The sequence below is a fragment of the Gouania willdenowi genome, chromosome 9, assembly GCF_900634775.1.
Source record: "Gouania willdenowi chromosome 9, fGouWil2.1, whole genome shotgun sequence".
Lineage (NCBI taxonomy): Eukaryota > Metazoa > Chordata > Actinopteri > Blenniiformes > Gobiesocidae > Gouania > Gouania willdenowi.
This window is the reverse complement of record NC_041052.1, coordinates 30,239,399-30,254,114: the sequence shown is the minus strand read 5'-3', so window position 1 is coordinate 30,254,114 and position 14,716 is coordinate 30,239,399. Positions and strand designations below refer to the sequence as shown.

The window sequence follows — 14,716 nt, the reverse complement described above, 5'->3', positions numbered from 1 at the left end:
CTTGGAGGGGGCCAGCACCACCAATCAAAGGATTGAATGTTGGTGGGGGTTTCTTCGAAGTCAGTGTGCGGAGTTCTCTTTGTCGTTGTTTGCTGACCACAGAGACAACGGGCTGTTCAATTGAGGGTTTCTGGAAAAGAGTCTAATTCATTTCTGCTGCATGGGACTCATCCAGGTGAGTTTTAGAAGTGTGTGTGTGTGTGTGTGTGTTTCATTCTCTTTAATAAAGCAGAAAGCTGTGCTGCTTTCAGGGTCGGGTTCGTCTGCAGCAAAACAAAGCAGCTTCAGTTGTAAACAAACAAACAAACAAAGGAAGAAGAAGAGTGACCTTCACAGAGAAGCCTCTTCTCTATGGGTGTGTGTGTGTGTGTGTGTGTGTGTGTGTGTGTGTGTGTGTGTGTGTGTGTGTGTGTGTGTGTGTATGTGTGTGTGCAACTCAACAACACAATTCATCATTCAACACGAAACCACAAAATTCCACACAATTAAATTAATCACCAAATAACTCAACACTGCACATTCTATCGGCGCCTCCAGTGGTCAGAGTCAGAACTACAGCAGTGAGAACTCAGGCGAACACACACACACACACTGTCTGGACACAGCTGTAGGACTTGTTGCAGACAGATGGACACATTTTGTTGGTGTGACCCTCAAACACACACACACACACGCACGCACGCACACACACACACACACAGTAGTGGCAGCACAAAGAGCAGCTAGTGGTTTGTGTTGAAAGATCCTTGACCTTTGACTCTTAAACTGTGTGTGCATGTGTGTGTGTGTGTGTGTGTGTGTGTGTGTGCGTGCGTGCGTGCATGCGTGCGCGTGCGTGCGTGCGTGTGCGCGTGTGTGTGTTGATGCCGCATTCCTTGGGCTGATGTTAAAAGGCTGTAGTAAATCAAAGTGTAAAGGTGTGACTGTGACCTGATAACAAGGCAGCAGACTTGGACCTGGAGGGTTGCTGGTTCAAGCCCCACATGGGTGATCGCAATACAGTATGTCCTTGAGCAAGGCACTTTGCCCCTAACTGCTCCACAGTTTGTCAGTCAGAAATCTCAGCCCCCAATAAATACATGAGGGTTGAGTCCCACGTAAAAACATATGACAAAATTAAACATGCTAATCACTCTGGATCACTTTGGAGTGAGTGTGTGTGTGTGTGTGTGTGTGTGTGTGTGTGTGTGTGTGTGTGTGTGTGTGTGTGTGTGTGTGCGTGCGCGTGTGTGTGTGTTCTTTGTGTATCAGCAGGTCTGGGGGGGAATTTAGTCTGCACTGCTGTGAAAGGAGGAGTTTACAGGTGCTCCGTGTTTGTGTGAACACCAGCTTCAGCAGATGGAAGCAGATTAGGATAACCGTCACTCTGCGTTCTCCACACCGCACATCGCACACCGCACACACACACGCACACACACACTAGTATTCAAATATCTATCAGAACGTTTATATTTACGGTATTTGTTTATATGGATATTTCTGTGTGTCTATATAAAGATATGGGTTATATGTGTGTATATATTATATTATATACATGTCTTTACACAAACCTACACACACACACACACTTGTGCACGCACACACACACACACCCACACTCACTTTAAGCCTCTTTTATTGCTCATTTGCTCCTCAGAGTAACTCTAATGAATTCATGAGCTGTTCAGGCCTTCATCCTCACAGGAGGGGCTCTATTGTTCAGGAGTACATAGGCCTGTCTATTACACTCACACACACACATGCTAAGAGAAAGTGGGAGTGAGCTGGTGAAAAGAGCCATTTATCGTTAAAAAGCCATTTCATAGACACTCCCCCCGCACACACACATACACACACACACACGCTGGGAGCAGACGGCGCTGCTCTCTACAAAGACCTGACCATGAAATTCAATTAGTGGCGCGGTCATGTGATCTGCTTCTCTCTGTGTTTACACTCGTTCGTCCTCGTTTCATTATTCATTAAAGAGTCACTTAGCGAGGATTAGCACACAGCCACGCCTGTGTGTGTGTGTGTGTGTGTTTGTGTGTGTGTGTGTCACTAGCTTCTGATGGATACTACAAAAACTCTACTGAGCGCTTCAGACCAGCTCAGTCCTGTTCCATGAAGCTGGAATTTCCTCTTTTCAGGCTAACTTTAGGATTAACCTAACCTGTACTAAGACTGGTAAATCACCATGGTAACTGATGCTGAACAGCTAACCTCATCCTGAGCAGGTTAAGTTCAGACTAAATGGTAAGCGAGTATAAGAGCCCCGCCTCCTGACCAATGAGTTTTCTTCAAAAGCCTGAGTAGAAGAAATCAAGAGACGGTATAAAGAGGAGGAACAATAAGGAATCTCCGCCCCTAATGTCTGTGCTGTATATTAGGGGTTCTCAACTTTGAGGTCGCGAGACACTAGGAGGGGGTCGCCAAATGCCTTCAAGAAACTCAGATTATTTTCTGAACAATTTGAGCCCATTTTTGCTTATTTTTACCCTTTTTCTGCAACAACACTAAACTTAAGTTATTTTCATAACTTTTTCTTGCCATATTATTGCTCATTTTAATGCAAAATGACACATTTCTGACACTCCATCAAATCTAATTCCCTTTTCTGCACAGTTATTCCATTTACAAGACATTTTCAGCACTTATAAACCCTTACCACTGCTTTTCTCACCTAATATCACATAGGTTGACCCATTTTGATCTAATTTCACCATATTTCGAACTTATTTTGGCCAATGTAACCACATTCATTATTTGTCATGCCCAATATTTGCAAGTTTTAACCTAATTTTTGCAACACTTTGAACCTTTTCACCATTTTTGTCCATTTTTTGGCCACTCTAATTTGCAACTTTTCCAAAATCCCTTTTCCACCACCACGGGGAGCTGCAAATTGCCGCCTCGGTGTGTTGATATGTGTTCTTTTCGCTCCAACTACCAAGTTAAATTCCTTGTGCTGTTCTAAACTGTAAATCGCGAATAAAATCCTTTCTGATTCTGATTCAGATTTTTGGTCAGTTTTGACCCATTTTATTTCTGATTAAAACAAAGATTTACATCTTTAATATGACTATATACTATGGCCCAAATAATACTAAACTTCCTGGATAACAGTGGATATTATTCAGATCAATAAATAAATGTGGTTATAACAGATTCATAGACCAATGGACCATCATTTTTCTGACTTTATGGATGGGCCCCAAAAAGCTCTCCCCTTTATTCCTCCATATAGATGGACCTGTCTCCACATGACTGTTCTTCAATATTCATGTCTGTGTTCAACAACCTTCAGGTAGAGTGGGGGTCCCTGGTCTCTGGAACCTTTATTTTGGAGGTCGTGGACTGAAAAGTTTGAGAACCACTGCTGCTGTATCTGTATTCCTTCCTTCCAACAGTTTTACTTTACATTATAATTCTTCTTCTTTGACAATTTCCAAACAACAATTGTCTGTTCCTCCACGCTAACATATGGCTGCTCTGTCTGTGATTGGTCACACATTGATTACTGATAACTCCGCCCCTTTGATGATTGTGCACTGATCCAGGTTGGAATCACCAAGTTAAGAACTCATGATCTAACAGAGAGTTATCAGGATAAATTAATCCAACTTCATGGAAGAGGGCCCAGGAGTTGACTGGAGATCAGGTCATGTTGTGCATTGCATTGTTCTGATGAATGTATAAGTGTCACCAGTTGTAACAATGACCAGCTGAAGTGATACACCCTCAGTTCAGATGTCACGTGTTCGGTTCAGGTTGTGTAGGACTTCACACTGCTCTGATTGAACAATGATGACACAGGTTTTCTCAGCAGGAGTCTGAGAAAAGTCTCCAACTGAAATCAGGCTGTTTGTATTCAGCTCCTCCTCTTCCTCCTCACTGATGGAGCGGCGCTGCAGGATCCAAACAAACGTCACACTTTTCAATACCTTTGGTGTGATGTGGGAAATGAAAAAGGTTCAAATCTATCAATGTTTAAGATCCTCATGAAAAATATGCAACAACTGAAAATAAATCCCACATCCTCTGCAGCGTGCGTACTCGGCCCAAACTTTGTGTGTAGCTCAGAGATGATGAAGAGGAGGGAATTCATCGTCTGAGGATGACTTGAGTTCTATCCCACTCAAAGACTTCCTGGACTTTATGAATTTGTCTTCTTGTTATGGAGACGTTTTACAATTTAATTCATTCATTCATTCATTCATCCATTCACTTTTTCAAGAATTATTAGTTTAGGATCTGATATTAAAAACAAATAATGACATTTAGCTGACCTTACACCTCCATCTGAAACACATTTAAAAAGCAGAGAGTGAGTGTGTATTTCTCTCTCTCTCTCTCTCTGTGTGTGTGTGTGTGTGTGTGTGTGTGTGTGTGTGCAGATATAAATAGACAGTTGATCACTTCTTTCTGTATTACTGCAGCTCACTGCATTTAGACAAGTCATTACAGAGAACACCTGCAGAGAAAATCCATCACTCACACACACACACACACACACACACACACACGCACACACGCACACACACACACACACACACACACACACGGAGGGTTTCACAGCCGAGTGTGAAGCAGGATGAGAATCTTCCAAATCTGAGTCAAGTAGAGTACCTTCTTTGGGTGGGGATAAAGTCCTGTCCCTAGTGGAGGATTCAAATGCCTCAGGGTCTAGTTCACAGTAAGGGGAGGATGGAATGGTTAGGGCTGTGGCAGGATGAGGAATGACTGAAGTAGAGGTTAGAATAGCTTTTAATCAGTTCAGCAGCATCACACAAATCAATGATACAAAGCACGCCAACACATTATATAGGGTGTAAAACCACACCCCCCGAACACAGAGAGCGGCGCCACCCCACTCAGCTGGTGGAACCAATCGAAGAAACTCTATTCAACACAGGTCTCGAATCGGGTCACTGAACACGTGAGGGCCCTTCCAGGACCCTGGTAGGAGGCCGACCACAACGGGGGAATTGGGCCGGACACACAACCTCATCAAATAACGTGTGCAGGTTTAAGCCTGTCCAACGTTACCCGCTCCCGGCGCCCACCCATATCCAACACAAAACTCATAGAACCCACCTCAAGCACAATAAACGGGCCATCGTAAGGGGGCCTAAGTGGCGACCGGTGGGCATCATGCCGCAGAAAAATGGAACGGGCCGTAGCGAGCTCCTCGAGCACAAAAAAACGCAGAAAAAATGCGAGACCGCTCTCCGACTAAAAAGGACACACCACGGGAAGCGAAAGTGGGGCAGAACTCAGACAAAAAATACATGTGGTACATGGAGCGTCTGACCAAGGAACAACTCAGCAGGGGAGGCATCCAAGTCCTCCATAGGAGCTGAACACAGACCGAGCATCACCCAAGGCAAACGATCCACCCAGTTACCATTCGAGAGCGCAACGCCGCCTTGTGCGACCGGTGAAAACGCTCACACAAACCGTTAGCCTGGGGATAGTACACAATGGTGCGGTGACCTGCACGCTCAGGGACCTAGCCAGTGCCGACCAGAGCTCCGAGCGAAACTGAGGACCTCTGTCAGAGGTGATGTCTGTGGCGGTACAGAAATGTGAGACCCAAGCCAAAAGAAATGCATGAGCTACATCCGCAGATGTCGTTGCCTCTGGCCATCTGGTGGTCCTATCTACCATCGTCAACAGGTGTGTAAAGTTTTGTGAAGAAGGCAAATTACCCACCAGGTCCACATGCACGTGATCAACCCGCCGAGCTGGAATCGGAAACAATTCAAGGGGTGCCTTAGTGTGCCTGTGAACTTTAGCGCGCTGACACGCCACGCACGAAGCCGCCCACTCCTTGACCCCTTTGCAAACCCCAGGCCAGTAAACTTTGCTCCGACCAGCTTGACCGACGCCTGAACCCCCGGGTGCTAGAGGGAGTGAATACACTCAAAACCTCTACGGCGCCAGGCAACCGGCAGAACGGGTTGGGGACGTCCCATGGAGATTTCACAGAGGAGAGCATGACCACCTTCCTGCACCACAGCTTCCTCGAGGTTAAGGCCTGTACTGGCTTACTTAAGGGCAAGGATGTCTGGATCTCTGGCCTGGTTGGCCACCACGGCAAAAAAATCCACCCCGGGGAGCACAGGACACGTCAGCACTCATGACACACAATCAGCAACATGGTTGGCCTTCCCAGCAACATGATGAATGTCCGTCATAAACTCAGTGATGGGTGGCATAGCCATGGCAAATATCAAAGGCTTATGGTCAACAAAGGCTGTGAAAGAACGGCCCTCTAGAAGGAAAAAGGAAATGACGAGTCACTAAATACAATGCCAGCAACTCTCTGTCATCTGTTGTCAGAGCAACAGGTGCGGTGGGCGGGGGGTGCGCCAGAAGTGCTTCATTCGTCAGAGCAGCTTTTGCAAAGCAGCACTGTCAAAAGCTAGGACCCGCTCAGGGGTCCAATCAACCAGGTCCCTGGCTTTCCCCATTGTCCGGGCCCTTTAGAGTGGTTGCAGGAGGTGGGCCGCGTGGGGCAGGAAAGGATTGTAAAAATGTACCATTCCCAGAAACTCCTTTAGGGACTTAACCAAACTTGGACAAGGAAAATTTGCCACAGCCTGCACTTTGGACGGCAAAGGAACTGCGCCCTGAAACAAAATACGGTGGCCTAAAAAATCAATCACCGGTAGGCCAAACTGGCTCTTTGCCAGGTTAACAATCAGGCCATGTTTGTCAAGGTGCTGAAAAACCCGCTTTAGGTGCAACAGGTGATTCTCCACCGACGGGCTGGCCACCAGGATATCCTCCAAATAGACAAACTTAAGGTCACGCATCAACCTCTGAAAGGTTTGCGCTGCCCCCTTGAGGCCAAAAGGCATGCACAAAAACTCAAAGAGACCAAATAGAGTAATCACCGCGGTCTTAGGAACAACAAAGCGCCGTGCATGTGTAATAACCGACGGGCCCCTGGTGGGTATAAAATGTTCCACACCATGCTTCGTAACCGCAGTAGAGAACGCGGGAGTGGTCAATGGTGAAAAAACCCGCCAATAATTGCTGATAAACACAGCCGGATGCAGAGAAATTAGTCTGTGTTAACGGCCCAAATCCCCCAGTCTGAAAAGGAACAGCAGCTACTCTTGCTTGCCCACACCCACAGGTGCTACTGAGTGCTGGCTTTGGCGTTTCCCTGCATCTCAAAAGCACATAGAGGCACACAGCTCTGTGCCTTAGAGCCAAAGCGCAGGTGGAAAAAACACAGGGAGCCTCTGTGCTGACTCCAGCCACCACCACCAAGTTCTTGTCCACATCCGTCTGCTGCAGGTGTTCCAACGCCACTCCCAGCACGGATAAAACGTCTGGTAGCCAGCAGGACCCGATCTGGCTCTTCAGCAAACCTTCGATAATCACCAACTGTCAAACTTGGGGAGTTGGCTAAGGCCACGCGCACTGAAGGTCGAAGCTGACGGAGGAAAATGTGCGGGAAAAGGAAGCCTCCATCATCCAATCCCAATAACGACAGCATGCCGTCCATTATTTCAACCGCCGAGCCACCCGGTCCCGGCAGGGAAAGTAACTGATCTGCCCTCTCTGCAACTTACAGGCTAATGTCAAGAGCAGAAGCTGCTTGAGTGCAGAGTATTTCTCACGGTGCGGTGGGTCGCGCAGCAGCTGCATGACACAGCATGTGGACTGCTGATCCGGAGCCGAGACAACTAAAAAGTACCTGAAGTCGTCCACCGTGATTCCTCGCAGGTGGAACAGCGCTTCGACATGCTGGAACCATGCAGTCGGGTCACTCTGCCAGGACTCTGGAAGCTTCACAGATGCAGCGAAGCCAGCCGGCTGTGAGAGTTGAGGCGACATGGCTGATGAACATGTTCCTCGAACATGTCCGCCACGGAGTCACCAATGTGGCAGGATGAGGAACGACTCAGGTGGAGGTCAGTATAGCTTTTAATCAGTTCAGCAGCATCACCCAAATCAATGATACAGTACAAAGTGTACCAACACATTAAATAGGGCATAAAACGACACCTCCTATCCATCAACCCCCTGGGTGAGAGAACAGTCCCGAAGTGCTCATGACAGTGCCCTATAAAACCTGTGTTAACGGAATCGCGGATGGAATCACGGAATTGACCAATGAAAATAGTTAAACGCGGAAATGAACAGAATCGGCATGAAATGCCATGATCGTGGGGCAAAGAACGTTTTTTTTTTGGGGGAAATGTTTCTGGGGACCGCTTAGTAGGTGCACCGCCCTGTCCTGGCAGCATTAAACTCTGCCTAACACCACAAACGCCATCTAAAAACAGTGCAAATCATCACTGACTCCTAAATACAGAGCCACCAGTGCCCTTTTAACTTTGTTGTGCCTGTAAGGCTCCATCCCTTTTCGTGCAGCGCAGCAGTGCTCCGTGAGAATGTGATCAGCTTTAATCATCTTCACCTGCTTAGTGTTCTAACTGCCTGGCTAACTAAGAATAACTCAGTCCGTGCTGTCCTTTAGTTCTTTTTATTCCAGCCTTTTGTCCGTGCCACGTAGGTACACATTCACAGTCAGCAAGCTACCTCAAGTACAACCGTTTCAGTGGGAACTCCAGTTTACAAAATAAAAATCAGTTGGAGCAACGTTATTAGAATGTTACATTCAAACATCTCATCAGAGCTACAGAAGATCCATGGGATGGTTGTTCTGTTGTTGTCGACTAGACCATCGATGCCAGGGATTGTATAGTCTTAAAGGTCCTTTATCATGCAAATCAACTTTTTTGAGCTTTTAACCTTGATACAATGTTAATTCCTTATCAAAAAACACCCCCAAAGTATTATTGGGCTTCCTTCAGGCATCTCTGAGAAATCCTCTATAATTCTGCTCTCTGAACTGCTTCTCAGCCCTCTTCTGAAAAATGAGCAGTTCAAATACTAGTGACGTCACTAGAATTATGAACCGTCCCCTCTAGGAAGTGCCTGCTGGCGGTGCCATGTCTACATGGTGAACACTGCAGTGTAGGCACCCAGGGAGTAGACATCGTATCGCGTTTGACTTGATCTGACGTGTATGTGTCCCAATGCGACGCAACGGTTGAGTGATAAACAAATGATTATCACCTTAAATGCACTATTCCTGTATTTAATAAAGATAAAGAGGAAAAGAAAGTGAATGACCAGCTTAAAACTCCGGTGAGTGTTCAAAGCTGCTAACTACTACTGCTGCTGGATGAACACACAGTGTGGAAACGGGCTCACACAATAGCCGCTTAAATATCCATGTGTTTTACTGTAATGTGCTGTTTTGTTTTTTTTGGCTGAAAACAACAACAGTGTGTGGATAGCAAGAGAAAATTGCTTTGGTGATCATTGATCTGCCTCAGAGAGAGTCATGCAGGCAAGCCTCGCAGGCAAGTCAGTGTATAAACACAAGCCCTCTCATAAATATGCATAAGCAGGCAGCAAACAGCCCGTTGGTCAGAAAGTCACTTTTTAGAGGGCTAAAACTCTGGAAAACAGGTGAGTTTGGGAAAATAAACCTCAAATACCATGTTTTTGGGGTTCTTAATACAAATGCTTATGGGTGAAAAATGCATGTTATGGGACCTTTAAACATTGTAGGTTAATGATAACTTCTGATACTGTCAAATATTCTGGCCCCTAGTGGTGAAATAACTGATGTATCATTGTGTCCATTTAGTTTTGTGTAATCATTACGGTCTAGAATGATGTCATCAGGGTAATTTAAATTAGGTTAATTTAAACTAAAGCCCTATTCGCACGGGATTAGTTTTACCTAGGGACCCCATGTAATAAATAAATGATAACCCAAAGTCTTCTTTTTATGTGGCGCATAAGCACGGGATAACTAAAGCCTGAGATTTTGCTGAAATTTACGGACATCTGAAAACGTGAAAGTGTGTCGATGTTAAAACAACTTTGCAGGCTTTTGACCACAGCTCGGTGTTACTGCTAGTGCTAGCCAACTCTATTAAATAGAAGGCGACAAAGAAAAAAAGAGAAAAAAAGATTCTTACTGGACAGTGCAAAGCAGGACGTGATCTACCATTTGCTTCTGATATTGCTCCTTCTCTTCAGCCTTCTCCTTTTGTTGCCGTACGTTACGGGACGATAAGGTTTTGCTGGCCCGGGACCCAAAAGGTTTTCTAAACACTCCATTCTTTGCCAAAAGTAAATAAACATGCGTCCCTGTGTCATAGTCTGTGTTTACCTTGTACTGAGATGGATTATGAGCATATATGTGCATGCGCACTACTGGAAAATTAATTTGCTAAAAAAAACCCTAAAAATTCAGTTTTGTTGATTTTTGATTTCAAAGTGAACGGACACGTGTTTCATTAGTTTATTGGATTAGGTTAGGGTTAAGGTTCGGGTTGCATGCACGCATATATGCTCATAATCAATCTCAGTAGTACGTGATGAACTCAGATCGCCAAAGGGTTAGGGTCAAACTGGTGTCCGTAGTAACTGATGACAGGCTTCTAATCTGAGCAACCAGCTAACTCTAAGTCACCAGTTAACACGATCACCAGCTGGTTTAGAGTGCATTTCAGAGTGAGCCCATGTGCGAACTAGTCAGTACTAAATGGCTGCAGTCTGTGAGAGTCACACAAAGGTTGGACTGAATCGCAAACCAACCATGTGAGACAGGCTGAATGTCTCCATCCTCACGTGTCCAAGTGTGAATGTGTTGTGAGGGTGTCCATGCATCTGATCGCAGCTCAGCGGGAGGCGGAGATTAGAGTCAAATGGGCCGTGAACTGAGCCTGTGTGTGTGTGTGTGTGTGTCTCAGCAGGCTCTCAGAGGTCTGTACTCTAATCATGTGGATAATTTGTGTTTTTCTGAGCACTATCGAGCAGTGGGAGTAGCTCTTGGTCGTCGTGGTTTCCATCGATAACTTCTCTCTCTCTCTCATCTTCGTTTTTGTCAGGATGAAGCTGTGATGAGGTCACAGTCTTCAGTTCAAGGGTCAAAGTCTGATGATAAATAACAATTCAAAGCACAAAGACCAACCACTGATCAGTCATTAATTAGACATGGAGCAGTATTTCTCACTGCACTGAAAAACACTAGTTTGTAGGGAGCTTTGGTCCACCGAGATTTCAGCACCAACGTCTACTGCCTCCCTTTCAAAATAAGTCACCTGTCCACACACTTTGACACACTGGCCATGTTGTGAATGTCATCCTAATGTACTAGTCATACTAAGTGTGACGTCTAAATGAGTATGTAGTGCATTTACATTATATGAAAAGATTGAGTACGTGAGAAATACCTGGATGTAAGTGTGCACGGTGGGCACACTAGTCATACTCAACTGTTCCATGATGCATTGCGAGCAGAATGTAAAATGGTCGTAGGACCGGCTTCAAGCTAAAAACCAAACATCCCCTTTTCAAAATAAAAGCATCTCTTCTTGTCTTCCATTAGTTTTTTTTTAACTCATTTGTAAATAGGCAGTGTAAAAAAAGTACTTTATAACAAAGGCATCCACAGGAAAGAAGTGGAGTAAAAAGCACAATATTTGTATTTCAAATGTTGTGGAGTGAAAGTAAAAGTATCCCCCAAAAAGTAAAGTACTAAAGTAAATTTACTTCATTATCATCCACCACTGCTAAATATCCACACTTGTCCCAATAGAAGCTACTGTTATAGTCACACTTTTTGAAAGGAATTTTATTCCAAGTGATGTTCATACAAAATAAAAATTTGTGTTAGTAATTTTCAAAGCACGACAGTACAATATTTTACTAGATTCCTGTTGATGACATAAACAGAATAAAATGTTTAATATTATATGTTATCAATCATTATACTGTTACCTAACATATCAGTTAATACATTAAAAAGCAGTTAATTACTGTCTACTGGACAGAGTTACTTAAAACATTACTAAACATTAATAAAAGTTCCATAGTGTAATTATTTATGTGTAGTTCACTTATTATTAATTAATGATTTAGTAAAATGTAACAACGTCTCTGTAATCATTTACTTATTGTGTTTAATAAGTAAGGTGTTACATAACAATAACAACCTGATATAAAACTTAATAAATGTATAAAGTGCCTCATAAGCCTCACTTAACCATAGTTAACCATGAGTGACAGCATTTCCTTCAGATGAACAAATAATACCTTCAATTTAATTTTGTTAATTTTGCACGCATAGTTTCTTATTCATTGTTTGAAAAATCTCTGATATCAGATTCAACTGCTGAGCTTGCTGTGACTGGACTGAATGAAGTGATATCTGAAAGTTGTTTGAATGTTTGATTCCTCAGCAAGTAAGTAAGTAATATTTATTTATATAGCACCTTTTACAGACAGAAGTCACAAAGTGCTTCACAATACATACAGTGCATACAATACAATACAAATTGCAGTTACAGTCACAAGAATATGATGGTCATAAAACAACCCTTTATCACTGGAATTTAAAATGCTTTCTGAAACAAATAGGTTTTCAGTTGGCTCTTAAAAGCATTAACGGAATCAAGCAAACGCAAGGAAAACGGAAGATCGTTCCAGAGCGTTGGCGCGACCGCCTGGAAGGAGCGATCTCCTCTGGTCTTGTAACGGGTACGGGGGACCATGAGCAGGTTTTGATCTTGAGAGCAAAACAATCAGTATGAGCCATGTCACCAGTGGGATGTAGGGAACAGGAAAAAGCTGTTACAATATTTGTCCTTTATGTGTTCAAGTTAGTAAAAAAGTGTGGAATCAGATTTTAGGGTACATATCAGAAATAAACAAAAGTTCATTATTTTTACATGTTTATTTACTATCTTTTACAACAACAAGAATAACAAACAACTTTGCATACCTTTGCATGCTTATTTACAGATATTTAAAATTTAAGATGCAGGAGAAAAAACCTGCAAAGTGGTTTTCGCAGCAGTATCTACAAAAACAAAGACGGTTTTATCTCTCCAGTCTTTTCTTTCTCTTCTTTCTTTACGTCCTTTCATCTCCCTTTGCCTCCTCTTGGTGACCTCCTTCTCACTCTTTTTCTGCTCCATCCTCACTGTGGCATTTTCTTCAGCTGTTTTCAAGACCAGCTCCTGGATTTCAATGTTCTTTTTGATCAGGGCCGCAATTTGCTGTTGGGTCCTCTCCTCTGTTGCTTTGTTCATTGACAGGTGTTTCTCCTGCAAGGTTTTGTACCTGTCACTTCACTCGGCTTGAGACTCGATGAACTGTCTTTCCAAATCTGAAATCTTTTGTCCTTATCTTCCAGATCCATCAAATTCCTCCAATCCATCTTCATCTCGTTGATGTCTTTGTTATGTGGAGGTCAGCGAGCTGGTTGATTTTATCCTGGCACTCAAGGTTGACTTTTTGGGTCTCCTCTTTCTGGTTTTGAAGAGCCATCCTTAAAGAAAGGACTTTCTCCATCAGCTCAGCATTCTGCATTTGAATGCGCTCGGCGTTCTCCAATCGGCACACCATGGCCTTGTTGTCATCAAGCAGTGCCCTCACCTGCTTTTTAATGTAGGAACAAAAACATGTATAAATACATTACATTCAAGAACCTGCATTTAAAAAATAAAATAAAATCATAAATTAAAAGCTTGGGAGAAGGAGTATCGAAGCAAGGGAGATCTCTCACTTTGATACTGCTTCTCAGGGCTTTTGTTTTGAAGTTAACAGGAAGTTCAGTCAATAGCACAATGGAGGGTCTCTTAAAATCTGTGATATGTATGAATGAAATGTGTATACGTGAGTTTTTTTGGATTAAATGAGCACATGTTGATATTCTACTTGGTCACTTTCTCACTTAGAATGCTTTCAGAACTTTCGATGGTGGAGAATCAACAGAGATATTTAACCTCAGTGTGCTTGAGGTTTTTGTCCTTCTTGGTTCCAAATGCATCTTGGGAAACTTGGAAGTATACTTTAGTGGGAACGCTCATCTTCCTAATCATACCTATGGTATATAGTAGACAGTAAATACTGAGTGAGTTTCTAGACTTACTATATCAGTGGTTCTCAACCTCTTCAGCCCGCAATCCCATAAAATAAAGATGACAGAGACCGGGGTCCCCCACTGTATCTGAAGGTGGTTAAACACAAGCCTGAACATTGATGAACATTCATGTGGAAACAGGGAATAAAGGGGAGAGCTTTTTAGGGCCCTTCCGTAAAGTCAGCAAAATTATGGTAAAATACTCTGAAGTATTAGAATTTGTGTTTGTCACTAAAGTTTCTTAATAAATAATATATCTTTAAGAATTTTTAAAAATTATGAATATTTTTTTGTTTATTGTCATTTGGTAATGAATTCCATTATTGCATAGCTATGGATGTAACTGAGTGTTGTGCTAATGAAGTTCTTACTTTGGGTAAAATAAAACAACCACTAACTGCCTGACTGGTGAATAATGATTGGTTCATGTACTGAAATAAAGCTTTTGGTATGAATAAAAAGGAGTTTTAGTTGTTATAATATTCCATAGGAAGACCATCAATGAATATATTAATCTGTTTTTTATGATTTTTATGCATTTTAACAACATTTGTCCTATGCCCTCGTGACAGAGCCTGATCACCAGTCAAACCCTAACACCTGGGCCCTGTTCCATGAAGCTGGATTGACTTATCCTCATAACAATTTGTTAGATTATTTGTTCTATGAAGCTGGTTACCAACAGGTTAACTTAACCAGGTGATTCCAACCTGGATCAGTGCGCTTGCATCAAAGGGGCGGAGTTATCAACGTGTGACCAGTCAC

The 14,716-nt window shown here is 43.3% G+C and overlaps 1 protein-coding gene across 1 annotated transcript in view; it reads left to right on the top strand.

The window, feature by feature from the left end:
* The first annotated feature begins 7,857 nt into the window (after window positions 1-7,857).
* LOC114470079 (far upstream element-binding protein 3-like) overlaps window positions 7,858-14,716 on the top strand; it is a 29,321-nt gene continuing 22,462 nt past the window's right edge. Inside the window, 1 exon segment of the mRNA XM_028458094.1 lies at window positions 7,858-7,910. Coding sequence (XP_028313895.1) covers window positions 7,858-7,910 — 53 coding nt within the window.